The sequence below is a fragment of the Hylobates moloch genome, unplaced genomic scaffold, assembly GCF_009828535.3.
Source record: "Hylobates moloch isolate HMO894 unplaced genomic scaffold, HMol_V3 SCAFFOLD_12, whole genome shotgun sequence".
In the NCBI taxonomy this organism is placed as follows: Eukaryota; Metazoa; Chordata; class Mammalia; order Primates; family Hylobatidae; genus Hylobates; species Hylobates moloch.
The window spans coordinates 29,331,960-29,346,044 of record NW_026652287.1 but is presented as its reverse complement, the minus strand read 5'-3'; the positions used below and the strand labels follow the sequence as shown (position 1 = coordinate 29,346,044).

The 14,085-nt window shown below is 42.4% G+C and overlaps 1 protein-coding gene across 1 annotated transcript in view; it reads left to right on the top strand.

Moving 5' to 3' along the window:
• The window catches only part of STAB2 (stabilin 2), a 182,248-nt gene that overhangs the window by 62,087 nt on the left and 106,076 nt on the right, over nt 1–14,085 (top strand). Inside the window, exons 13-19 of the mRNA XM_032171502.1 lie at nt 787–930; nt 1,483–1,539; nt 1,688–1,813; nt 6,231–6,284; nt 6,583–6,663; nt 8,681–8,833; nt 12,113–12,175. Coding sequence (XP_032027393.1) covers nt 787–930; nt 1,483–1,539; nt 1,688–1,813; nt 6,231–6,284; nt 6,583–6,663; nt 8,681–8,833; nt 12,113–12,175 — 678 coding nt within the window. The remainder of the gene's footprint in view (nt 1–786; nt 931–1,482; nt 1,540–1,687; nt 1,814–6,230; nt 6,285–6,582; nt 6,664–8,680; nt 8,834–12,112; nt 12,176–14,085) is intronic.

The following is a 14,085-nucleotide window of genomic DNA, read 5'->3' as shown; positions in this document are numbered from 1 at the left end:
TGGATGGATGGATGGATGGATACATGGATAGGTCACCGGATGGGTGGGTGGGTGGGTGGATGGATGGATGGATGGATGGATGGATGGATGGATGCATGGATGGATGGATGGAGAGATGCATGGAGGTTGCATGAATGGATGGATGGATGGATGGATGGATGGAGAGATACATGGAGGATGCATGGATAGATGGATGGATGGATGGACTGATGGATGGGTGAATGGATGGATGGTTGGAGAAATGGATGGAGGATGCATGCATGGATGGATGAATGACAGATATGAAGATGTGGCTTGCTTTCTCACAAGGATATGCATGTATTTACCTGTTCATTCATTCAACCAATATTTACTAAGTCTGTCACTTATTAGGAGTTATATGGGAGGAAGAAGGAATTAGCTTCAGTTATTTATTCCACAAATATTTTTATTGTGTGCCTTCTCTGTGTAAGACACTAAAATGAGTGATGAATTTATAGTAAATTAAATAGTTTTGTCCTTATGAAGCCTGCAGTCTGCTGGAGAAGAGCTTGATAATACCTTACCCAGGTTTAGCATATATAGTTGTCAGTGCTTTAATACATTATATAATTTGATCTTAATGAAAACCCTGTGAGGTTAACAAAGCAGATACTTTCATCCCCACTTTAGATTAAGTGACTTATCCAAAATCACATTGCCAATAAATATCAAAGCCCAAGGACTCAAGACTTCTGACTCTACTCCAGTGCTTGCTCCTTCCAGGACACCATATTAATCTTATTTTATCTTTCTTTGGTGTTTTAGGACAATCAAATAAAGCTTAAACTCCATGGAGGCAAAAAAAAGGTAAAAATTATACAGGGGGACATCATTGCTTCCAATGGGCTTCTGCACATCCTTGACAGAGCCATGGACAAGTTAGAACCCACATTTGAGAGCAACAATGAGGTGAGTATTTAGATAAAAGTCACATCAGCCCAGGTCCATCTTCCTTTGTTCCCTGGAGAGTCACATCCAGAGCATGCCAGCACTCTGTGCTTGTGCTTCATTTGTGCTAGGATCTCGAGCAGAGAGAGGAAGAGGTGGTTTGTCTGTTTCCAATAGAATCCTGGGAATCTCTGCAGAAAGAAAGCAAGACATGCAGTAACATATGTGGGAAAGATCTGGATTTTTTTTTACCTCTTTTAGTACTGCATCAGGCAACTCAGTCCATGACCAATCGTCATGAAAATGTTTTATAGAGGACAGTTGTTGCTGCAATAAAACTTATTACTTCTGACCTAGATGATGAGGGCCAAAGGATACTTCAGAACATGCAGATCTGAACTACTGTTTCAATGACAGCAAACATTTATATAATGCATTGCAGTTGACCAGGTTCATTTATATAAATCCATACTGACACATAAACTCTGTCATCAGTCTTTAAATGTTAGGGTTTGTATTTCCTAAATCACAACATTTTATTTCCTGATTTTTAAGCAAAATGTCTCTTTTTAGCAAACCATAATGACAATGCTACAACCAAGGTACAGCAAGTTCAGATCTTTGTTAGAGGTACGCACTTTTCATAATTTTCTGAAAAATGTTTATGTCAAGACTTTTGTAAAATTAGCAGGGGTGTCAATTATAAATTTCTGGGGAATTATGTTAAATATTTGTCCAAGGTAGGCTGCAGATACAAAATTTCATTTCCCAAATGCAGGAAACCAATTTGGGACATGCCTTAGATGAGGATGGAGTTGGTGGACCATACACCATTTTTGTTCCAAGTAATGAAGCATTGAATAACATGAAGGACGGCACTCTCAATTACCTCCTTTCTCCAGAGGTACCGTATTCTGCTTGCTCTGATGGCATCGTGTCAGCAGCACTGCCTCAGTCCGTGTCCAAACAGGTTTTTCCTAAACTAGAGATAGTAAATAAGTTGCACATGTATCACCACCTACCTTCCAACAACCAAGGCAGGCATCACTAATCAATCACAACATTCTGGAACTAAGCCTGGATATGGCTTCAGTCTTTTCGATAGAATTTCAAGTAGCTATAATCAATTAGACTTGATACAGGAAATGAAATGTATTTGCAATCCCAGGCCTAAATGGTTGGTTTGATTTGTCCCGACTCTTCTAATATTTCTCACTAGTAAAATCAACACTTTAAGTTCCCTACAAGTCTAAAACCACCTAGAGAATGAAGCCTAAACTAGGCCATTCAGGGCCAGGCCTAGGCTAAACTTCAAAAATAATACATGTTATTTTTAGATGCTTCAGCCTTTCCTTTCCTTTCTATTGCTTTCATCTTTCTCCACCATGGGCTTTCAGTTCTCTCACATTCTCCTCTAAAAGGGCAATTATTGATTTCTTCATATCAGGGTGTCAAAGACTGAAACCATTTAAAGTGTTTCCTTTCCCAGAAATAATAGACTTAACTTGAAGAGGACAGCCTATTGTGGAATTTTGTTCGTTAGAATGTCAAATAGTGGAATTACATGAAAGGTCACATGCTTTCTTCCAGTGCCCTGAAACTATGCCACCATCTTGGTAATGGGGAGAGATGACCTATGACTTCATAAAGATCAGTGTTGATTATATAGAATGTGGAGGGAAGGAAGAAAGGATGTCCCAATCTTTTAGGGTAGTGATTCCCAAAGTATAGTGTAGTCAGAAACCATCCATGGAGCTTGCTATCTAGGCAGATTCCAAAGCCCTACCTCAAGCATTCTTGTTTAGTGGTGCTGAGATGAGGCCCAGAAATAGACATGCTGGTAACCACCAACTTTCTAATTCAGATAGCTCCAGCCCACACTGTTTTGGGAATGCTGAAAGTTGTTGCCTGTTAGGTTTAGGAATTCACATAGATATATATCCCTTTTTAGAATGCTTTCAGGTATCTATACGGATATCTTGCTGTCAAAAAACTTAGGATTTTTTTAAAACTTAACAAGGAGATAAATCAAAAAGTAATCTCTTACATTGCAAACAGATGTTCAACATATGAAAAGAATAGTTATAAGTTTCCATAGGAAAAGCCATATTTCCCAGGGTCTTCCAAAATAGAATGATATTTCAAAATATGATTCACACTCAAATTTTATGAAACCTAGCTATTGCAGAAAACTGCGAGACCTCTCTTTAGAACTCACATTCATACTTAAAGTGAGCTAAAAAAAAAAAAAAAGGTAATGTTCTGCTAAGAAATTATTAAAATCCTGAGATTATGTGGCCTCCCTGAGTACATAGCTTCTAATTTGATGCACATTTTAAAAATAATAATAATAAAAGAGTTCTATGACACACTTAAAATTAAAATAAAACCTTTTAACTAGAATAGGAAAAAAATCAACCTCATTGCTTTTCTGTCAGGCACCTTTGTTCCAGACATTCTTCTCTTTCTCCTCCCTTGTAACTCCTTCCAGTGGTATCTGGAAATGACTCATTTAAGCTCTCAAGAGTAGATTGTGTACATCTCTTCTGAGCTCTGTTCAATGAGACAACATTTATAGCTTGAAATAAGCCTTTGGTAAGAATACTTACACCACAAAAATGGCTAATGCATGCCACTGCTCCTGACTCTCAATCTTGTTTTTCTCCAAGGCGTATCTTTCTGCCTGCAAAGATTATGAAACTTCAGGTCTCTTTGTTCTGAGTTAAAAACTGCTTTTCCATTTCAATTTCTAGGGGAGAAGTACAATCATTTCTGCTTCTTTCTCAGGTACAGAGAGGTTAATTTTTCTCAACCTGTACAAAGCTCCTTCTGTTTCCATCCATCTTAACAGCTTTATCTTCAGGGAAAAGTGCAGGAAATTCCCCATCGGCTATGCCAATGAAATGGAAAATAAACAGTCCTCTTTAGAAGAAGGGCTTCTAATGCTGACTTTGGAATGTCATGTTTTCGTCCCAGTGTATCTTTCTACTTCTCTCTGAGGCAAAATTTCAGTCTGGAAACCCTCCCATCCCTGCAGAGACCACAGCTTCTGATTACAAGCCCCAGTTTATGGTTTCATCACTGAACCAGACAGAAATAAAAGCAAAGAGAGCAAGACACCTGCCCTTGCCAATTCACAGACACCCTGCAAGTAAAGTGGGGAAAGGGACGTCAATTTATAGAGTTCAAGGTCAAGTTATTTCTTTCTGCCTCAAGTTCACCAAAGAACTTGAGTTTGGTTTTGTTTGGTTTTGATTTTACCTAAAACAGCAGGGAGGAAGTGAGTGCCCTCATAAAAGAATGTATTGCACCAAAAGGCTCTTCAACAACAGCACCTGGAAACATATCCTGTCAGTTTGAGCCACACTGGAATGAATTCGAACTGGGCAATGGCTCCAATAGATCTCAGCCAGATAAGACACAGGCACACACAGTAACGGGAGTGATGCGGATCAATTCCTTTGTCCCTCTCATTCTTCTGTTTCTTGTCAAAAGGATTCAGCAATTAATTCCTGAGGCTTTGAAAGTGGATAATCTCATTGCTAAATGCTTTCCTATAGAAGCATCAGAGGACTGGAAGGAATCCATACCAGTCCCCTTATTTTGCAGGCGAAACAGACTCAGGGGTTAAGTGACTTGCAGAAGGTTATGCACAAGCAGAACCAAGACTAGATTCATGTTCCTGAGGGCAGCTCAGTGCTCCTTCCAGGACCCCTACCCACGCCCTTAATTTACTGGCACAAATATTTATGGAAAACTTCTGTATGCCCCACACTGCACTGGCTGGGGACATGGTGATGGGTGGTTAGCAAGCCAGACAGACCCAGCTCCTGCCTTCCAGGAGTTTGCAGTCCAGTTTGGTGGATGCAGTCAAGTTTGGGGGATGTTTCCCAACAGTCCCCACTTTGTCTCACTCCTTCTACCACTGAGCATCAGAGCATGTAATAACATTGCTTCTGCCTGTAAGTCTCCATTTCTGAATACCATGCAGTAACTGAGACATAAGTTGAAGATGCAAGTTGAGATGTAAAGGCTGGGTGACTTGCTCAAGGTCACATAGTAACAGAACCAGGGCTGCAGAAAGTATCACTTCCAGGGCTGGCTAACTGGTGGTCAGTTTCAACATTCTTATTGATAACTCTGCCCTGCACATAATGCTATTGGCTAATAGATATGGTGGCCATATAACATCATCCATGCCAGGTCACTTCTGAAAGTGAATGGAGCTGCCAGGACAATAGGCATAGACCAGGGTTGTACCAGACAGCAGGATAGGTGGTCCTGCTACTAACAGGTAACTCCCTTGGCACAGTGACCAAGGTCAAATGCAGAGAGGAGGCTGGGTGAGGAAATTCAGGTTCAGCAGGGCTTTCTTTCAGCCTGGGACTTCACCCTGTTGCAACCTGTTCTTAGAACATTAAACCTCTTGGCAGTTATTAGGATCTTGATTTGTGATCCTTCACTTTTCCAAGCCAGAGTGACTGTGGCTGTGCTACTTAAATAGCAGAACTTGAGGGCTGTGAAGCTTGTTACACCCATCTCTGACTTAGCTGGGGGATTGCAGATAAACCACAGCAGACCTCTGTGGCCACTGCCTTCTTCTCACAAAGAGCATGGTCCCTGTGTTCCTCAACTCTGCAGCCTCCCTCCAGGGCACCCTATAGGGGCTGCTCATCCTGTCTACAGCCTTCTTTGTGGGGCTAGGACCCTGTTTTCTCCACTGCTGCTTCAGTTTTATGAAGCTTGAGAAACCTTGGAAAGGGCTTTGAAGGAGAGGGACGAACTTCTCATGGAAGGAAAAGGTGATCGCTATCCCTATGACTCTATAATCCTAAAGTACCTGTATGTGGTCTGACAAACAGACTTTTATTTATGGAGCAAATGGAACAGAATCATAAATCAAGGCTGTCTTAGAAAATCCCGAATATAGCCTTAGACATTCTGATAAGTGATGGAGCAGAGTAACTGAGAGCCTGGGCTGATTCTTAGGCTTATATCCTGAGTTAGCTTTGTGACCTTGGACATGTCTTTGAATCTCAGTATTACTACACATAAAATGGGTCAATAGGAGTCCCCACCTCACATGGCTATTGGGAGGATTAAATGAGACGTGCATATTATGCTTTCAAAACAGCCTCTTCCACAGAGTGGGAATTTGGTGAATGTTAGCTATTTCGAGGTGAGGTTTCTCTCACCCTGGATTTCCCAATAGATTATGGGTCATTTTTCTTGATTGTCTAACGTCATTTGAAGAGGATTCCACAAGAGTGGAAGTGTTGCATTTTCTTCTTTGACTAAAGAAGTATTTGGTTCCTTTGCAGGGATCTCGGAAGCTTCTGGAACTCGTCAGATATCACATTGTCCCATTTACCCAGGTTGGCCCCACTTTTCCTGCTGCTACTTTCTCTCTGCTTCCAAGATAGCTAACTTAGTCTTGAATTCCAATATTCTGATGTTAGAAAATGTCCTTTACCTGTAGCTCTGAACAAACCCTCAGCCATGAACAATGAGTCCATTATCAGAGCGATCTTCAAAGCCACAAAAACTCTTGAGATCAAAACTCCCTTTACTTATTTCACTTTGAAGCCTATTTTTTCTAGTGAGGACTTTAAGAACTCAGGCCCCTGTGTGTGGCCCCAAACATCTCTGCGTTTTGTTCTCTTCTTATCGCAGCTTGAAGTGGCCACTCTCATCTCCACCCCTCACATCAGGAGCATGGCCAACCAGCTCATACAGTTCAACACCACCGACAACGTAAGTGAAAACTCAAACACCGCCAGCATCACTTGAACACATCTTTACTCTGATAATGATTATTCATCAGGTTATCCTGCCTCTATGCTAACTCATGGGCTTAAAATCTTTATGATTATTTCATTCATTTGTTCACTTCTCTCAGCAAATATGTGCTGAGCAGCTACATGTGTGAGAGTCTGCACTAGATGCTGAGAATAAAGGAGTGAAAAAGATAGACTTCTAGCCCAGCAGGGAAGACAGACTTTAAATAACTCACTAGGCAATGAGTTATTTAATTACAATGGTTATGAATGCGCCCAAGAGGAAATTCAGGGGGCTGTGAGAGCACAGAACAGGAGGAGTCTGAGAGCGTCTTCGGGCCAGGAGGTCCTCAGTGAGGAGGTGATGGCCATGCTATGAATAAAGTGAAATTGGACAGGGATCAGTAGAAAAGAGTTCCAGACGAAAAAAAGAGAGAACATGTGCAAAGACCCTGAGGTCAGGGGAACACAATTTATTTTTAGAACTCCAAAGAAGGCTGCGTTATTCATCTAACTCCCTGGGGTTGCAATATGAACAAATATCCAGCAGCACGGGGTTGATATAGAATCACTGTTGATGGTGATGATTATCTCATTCTTTCAACAAATATCTATTGAGTTCCTACTGTGCATCAGGCACTGTTCTAGGTCCTGAAGACAGACCAGTGAACAGACAAAAGTCCCTGGTTGTATGGAAATTTCATTCTAGTAAATAGGGGATAGAAAATAAGTTGAATGCATAAAATATATCATCTATTAGATAGCAGCAAGTGCTAAGGAGAAAAACAGCAAAGCAAGGAAGGGGGACAGAAGGTGGGGATGGAGCCAACATCTTAGATAAATACTCAAGAAGCCCTCGTGGGGAAGAAACATCTGAACAAAACCTGAAGGAAATAGGGGAACAAGCAGTGTGAATATCCAGGGGACATTCCAGAGGGAACAGCAAGGGTGAAAAGCACAGAGCAGAAAGGAGCATGCTGGGCTATATGAGGAACAGCAAGGCCAGTGGGGCTAGAGCAGAGGGAGCAAAAGGGAGAAGAGTAAGAAAGGAGGCTGGGCAAGAGAGAGAGGAGGAGAGTGGGGGTCAGGTCACACATGGCCTAAGAAGTCAGGGTAAGGATGCAGGTCTTACTTGGAATGAGAGGAGAAGCAGTTGGAGGATTTTGAACTGAGGAATGACATGATCAGGCATACATTTTGAGAGGCTGGTGAGGAGATTTGATTGCAATAATCTGGAGAATACTGATGGTAACTCAGACCAGGGTGGTGGCAGGGACATGGTGAGGAGTGGTTGAATTTTGAATGTATCTGGTTGGTGCAAAAGTAATTGCAGTCTTGCAATTTTTAAAAAATTGCAAAAACTAATATTCTGAAAGTAGATAAAGCAGAATTTGCTGATGGGTTAAATGGGGGTGAAGACAGAGGAAGCCGGGATAACTCATAGAGTTTGACTTGAGCAACCAGAAGAATGAAGCTGTCATTAATACTGCAGGGAGTGGGTGGCAGGTTTATGAGGAAAGTGGAGATCAGAAATCTTTGCTAATTGGTTCATTTTCTGCTCCCTCCACTAAAACATAAGCAAGAACTCATCTATTTGTTCACAGATGTATACCCAAATCCAAAGGCAGAGCATAAGTGAGGTCAATAAGTGTATTCAAATGAATGGATCCCTATTTCACCACAGAGAGGTCAAAGAATTTGCCCAAGGTCTCACAGCAAGTATATTGCAGAGCTTGAATAATTATAATTCGTACTTAGCCCTGCACCTGCAAGAACCATTTCTACAAAGGCATCCTTGCCTGGTGTTAGTCAAGAATTCACTGAACAGATTCAATCTTTCCCTGTCAGCCAAACCCTTATAATAGCAACCTACCCTCCAATGAAAAGTTAAGTGATGTTGAGGACTTTTTAGCAAAGTTGCCACCATTCAGTCTGCCTGAGGATCACTGGCAGTCCTGCAATACAGAATTAGAGGTGTCATTTTTTCTTTCCAGGGACAGATTCTGGCAAATGATGTGGCAATGGAAGAAATTGAGATCACTGCCAAAAATGGCCGAATTTACACACTGACAGGAGTTCTCATTCCTCCCTCCATTGTCCCGATTCTGCCCCATCGATGTGATGAAACAAAGAGAGAGATGAAACTGGTAAGAAAACTAGAAAAATAAGTAAGGGCCCCAAACAGCCCCTCAGAGCAGACAGCATCCCACTCCTCACGATTCTGAGACAGGTGTCAAAGAAAGTTTGACTTCCAGAACCTTGTCCCCAAAGGGCTTCCGCCTTCATGACGACGCAGGTGGGTCTGAAGTCCCACCTCATAAACTGTGAACCACAGTTCCTTGGGGAATTTCCACAATGATAGATGCTGCCCAGGAGTACTGGCTCCTCAGAGCTGCCATGATGAATTACCACAAACTGGGAGGCTTGCCACAACAGTAATTTATTCTCTCGCAATTCTGGAGGCCAGAAGTCTGAAATCAAGATAGCAGAGCCTTGCTCCCTCTGAAGGCTCTAGGGAAGAATCTTTCTTTCCTTGCCTCCTTCTGGATTCTGGGGGCTCCCAACAATTCTTGGCATTCCGTGGCTTGTAGCTGCAGGGGTCTCACTGTGTTGCCCAGTCTGGAAATGACAGGCGCACACCACCACACCTGGCTAATTTTTTTTCTTCTTTTTTATTGTAGAGATGGGGTTTCACCATCTTGCCCAAGCTGGTCTCAAACTCCTGGGCTTGAGCAATGATCCTCTCACCTCGGCCTCCCAAAGTGCTGGGATTATAGGCCTGAGCCACTGTGTCCCACCCACCTCTCCTCTTTTTATAAGGACATCAATCATTATATTTAGGGCCCACCCTAATTCAGCAGGACCTCATGTTAGCTTAACTAATTACATCTGCAAAGACCTTATTTCCCAACAAGATCACATTCTGAGGTTCTAGGGGACACACATTTTTGGAGAGAGATTATTTACCCACTATACCAGAGCTTTGGGATCCGATCAGGGTTTTCCAACCCAACCCCTGGGATTTAGGCTCAGTCTCCTGCCTCTTCCTTCCCCTGTCCCTGTCATCTGGGACCACCTTGCTTCAGGCTCACAGCTTTACTCTAAGAGGGACTTAAAATAGAATTTCTTCTCAGGTAGCTGCTCTGGCCTAGCCAATCAACCATCTTTCTGCAGTACTTTTCAAAAAACCAAACTTTCTGTTTCCCTATGAGCTTCTGTACCCTCTAGCCTTTCCTAATTCCATAGCAACTTTTTGGCTCAGCCAGTTTTTTTGTTTTTGTGTTTTGTTTTGTTTTGTTTTGTGTGAGACACAGTCTCGCTCTGTCGCCCAGGCTGGAGTGCAGTGGTGGGATCTCTGCTCACTGCAAGCTCTGCCTCCCGGGTTCACGCCATTCTCCTGCCTCAGCCTCCCGAGTAGCTGGGACTACAGGTGCCCGCCACCACACCTGGCTAATTTTTTTGTATTTTTAGTAGAGACGGGGTTTCACTGTGTTCGCCAGGATGGTCTCGATCTCCTGACCTCGTGATCCGCCTGCCTCAGCCTCCCAAAGTGCTGGGATTATAGACGTGAGCCACTGCACTCAGCCGGCTCAGCCAGTTTTAATCAAAGCACCTGAAATTCCAACACTGCTGTACATGCACTATTTCAGTTCCCATGGAAAACATAACCCCAAGTTTTAACAATAATAGGTCTGGGTCTTTCTTTTCAGGACACTTCAATAATACATTAGTGATTGCTCTCACAATATCCTTAGAACATGAACATTAAACAAGGAAAAATGGTCTCATTTTATTTATTTATTGTTTTGTTTTACTGATTCCTCTTCTTGTTATGAAGGCTGGAAATAGCTGGCCAAGCACCTGGCACAGGATTGTGGCTGATTCTTTTAATTCTAGATATTTTAATTGATGTAATGACTCTGATATGATTTAGGCCATAGAGAACGGAGCTGATCCTCTGTGCCAGTCAGATGCCATCTGGAGAATTTGATTCCATGCTGAGAACCCCTTTTTAAGAGAAGCAGAAACATGGTCACTTTCCTAGCCAGTCCCCAGCAGTGATTTATGTTTGGTTCATTCTTTGGCAACAAGGACTGGGCAGGTTCATCACCTGTTCGATTTCAGATTATTCAAAAGCTTATTCTCCATTTCCCTAAAGAACAGAATCAAGATGTGGGTTTGAGCTACAACCCAAAGAATTTTGGTTACATAAGGAAAAGAACTTCCTAATAGCTGCCTTAGAATGAACTCTTCCTTTACTATTTTCTCTAGGTTTAAAGTCGAATCTATTTGCTCTACATGGTTTAGAATGGTTTTTGAGTGGATTCATCAAAAGTCCAAATGCATTCTCTGGAAAGTATTTAAGACTAGCAAAGAGTAGAAGCAGCTGGTACCCTCTGGAAGTCTCAGTGTTTACCAGGCTGAATCCATAGCTGCCTTTGGCCATGTATGTTTGGATTTTAGAGGTTTAATAACAACACTCTGTACTAGTTATGGTCCCTGCAAGAAACAGAATCCATCTGAGATGATCCAAACAAAGAGATTCTAATGAAGGAGCTACTGCAGAGGTGTGGACAGGGCTAAGGAAACAAATAAGTTTTGCTGGAGCTTTGAAGGAGAAGCAGGAAACCACTGCTTCCCTAGGGACCAAAGAGCCCAGGGACAGGACATAGAGTTACCCGAACCCAGTGAGATCAGGAAGCGTGGAAGAGGTGACTTCCATCAGGAGCTGTAGAGAGGGAGCAGGGATGAAATCCTTGACCTTGTTGTCCTCCTACCCACCAAAATCCTGCTAGTGACTGGACATTGGCCAACACCAATCAGAAGCTGGCAAGGGAGCTTCAGAACATCCTTCACGGTCTACCTTCTGGGGCACAGAGCCAGACAGAGAAGGTCAGAGAGGATCTGGAGAAATGGGAGGCACACTCCCAATTGCATCACCCTGAACCAGTAGAGGAGAATCCAGGAGACTGAAAGGCAGAGATTCAGTGTTCGGCTATATTGCTGCCAAGCTAATTGGAGGACATGGCCTTAAGTCTGTAACCAAAGCTAATACTTCATCCCTAGCACAGGTGAATAACTGCAATGTCCCCCTCAGGGGCAGGTGCCTCCCTGCATGCAGAGAATTGATCAGAAGCTGGGAGCCCACGGACAGGATGGCTCTGAAAGAAGTAAAAAAGGGGGCTGCTCTGAGCAGGCTCAGTTTTCTCTCCTAAACTCCTCCCACCAGCCCCCACCCCCAGCGCTGACTTCACTCCTTCTCCCCACAGTCGAGTCGGTGTGGGGAGGAGGTGGGTAGAGAGGCCAGGATCATGGGTCAGTGGGGTTTCCTTCTCAGGGAGGGAAGCATGAAACCAGCCACAGGACCGTCGCCACTGCTCCCTCTCATAGGGACACCTGCACTGACCTCCTGTCTCCCCCTCCAGGGCACTTGTGTGAGCTGTTCTCTGGTGTACTGGAGCAGATGTCCTGCTAACTCGGAGCCCACAGTGAGTGTGACAGCTTCATGGAAGCACAGATCACCCAAGCAGCCCCAGTGGTGTGGCTTCTCAACCTATCTACCTTCCTTCTTTAGAAGATATTAATTGCAACTGGGGTAATGTAAGATGGGCTTTTAGCCTACTATATGGGGGATAGTAGAAAGCGATCCCACAGACCTCTGTGTTTGAATCCTTGTTCATTGACCCTAGAGAAGTCATTTAACCTTTTTACTCTTTCGTCATCTGTAAATGACAATAACAAAAAGACTCACATAGATAAAAACCCAAGCACAGTATCTAAATCAAGAAGGCATTCAGTTCCAGTCTACTTTTTCCCTTTTGGGACTGTAATATTATAGATGTCCACTTTTGAGTGGTACTGGCATAGTGTGCAGAACCATCTATAAACAAGTCCTAATATTTGTTCTTCCCAAGCACTCTTCTGCAGAGACATACAAGAAATAACAAGAAAATAATACTAGGATTATCAAAAGCTTCCAAGTTTAATTGAATTCTGTACACATTTATTGAGAATTGATCATATGTCAGACATAGTGCTTGGTTCCAGAGGCATGAGGATGAATAAGAAATCATTTTATTTTGCTTTTATCTGAGAAGCTCCATCTAAAAAGGAAAACAGACAGTTGTGCAACGATCTATCATTCATATGCCAAGCACTCTATTGGTGGTAAAAAGCGAAGTGTTGTAAGGCAAAATTATGATAGAAATTTTTGCCTATAAATTTATCATAAGAAAGAACTTACCAACCAGAAGTGGCATTAAACACTAGAATAGATCACTAGGGAAGGTTATGAGCTCTTAAATATGATTCTATTGTGAAGTATTTAGTAAAGCAAACCGTTAAAATTAAATAGGTGCAGGTGTTCAGATATTTATTTTGCTTAACGAAGCCATTACCCGTGAGTCCTTCAGGATGCTGTCAACCAGGGAATGTGAGAGGGAGGAGAAGAGGAAATTGTGTTGGATGGTGTCACAGTGATTGCTGTGTGCCAGACATTGTTCTAAATGCTTTATGCAGCAGCCCCATGAGGTGGGTATGTTATCACCATAACCAATGTATGATGGGGCACTAAGGCAAGGAAACATAAACTACCTTGTACAAGGTCACACAGCTGATGTGGCAGAACCATGATTTGTTCTGCATGTTTAATCACCATTCTATGATTGTCTCAGCCCCGGGAAAAGAAAGGGAAATTAGACACATGGGTAGCAGCCAAAAGAAGCCCTCAAATTACCCATCCTGGGAATCCTGTGACCCACACCTGGTCAATTATCCTGAGATCCCCGACAAAAGGACTGTAGCGCTCCTTCCTCAGTGACCTCAGAATTCCTTCATATAGCTAATATATTAGGATTTTATAGTCTAGGAAAGTCTCATTGCTCTCTTCTTGAGCAAGAGCCTAAGATGAAGGGGTAAGCTTCACATCAACAATTATCTAAAACAAAATTTGAACCAGAGACGAAATTCTTATGACAAAACTTGAAATCAGCATTATTGTCTCATCAATATTTTCTTGATATTTTATAAATTAGGCAGCTGAGGTCCATAGAGGCTACATGACTGTGATCCTAAAGTCTGTACGTGATAAGACCCATTCTCTAGACCTTATACTTACTATCAGTGTTTCTGGGAAAAAATGATTTAACCTGTCTGGGCCTCAGTTTCCTTATCTATAAAAAATGGCATGAAAAACATTCACATAGAATTGAAGATTCTATAGAATATAGAATTGAAGATGAATTCATCTGTGCAATGCATCTGGCCCATAAAAGGTTCTCAGTAAACATCAGTTCTAGATAATTATGAGTGGGCATCGTTGGTTAGAGAATGGAAGAATGCATATAAATCTGCCCCACTCCTAAGAGAAAAACTCAGACTATCACCATTTTGTTTGGCA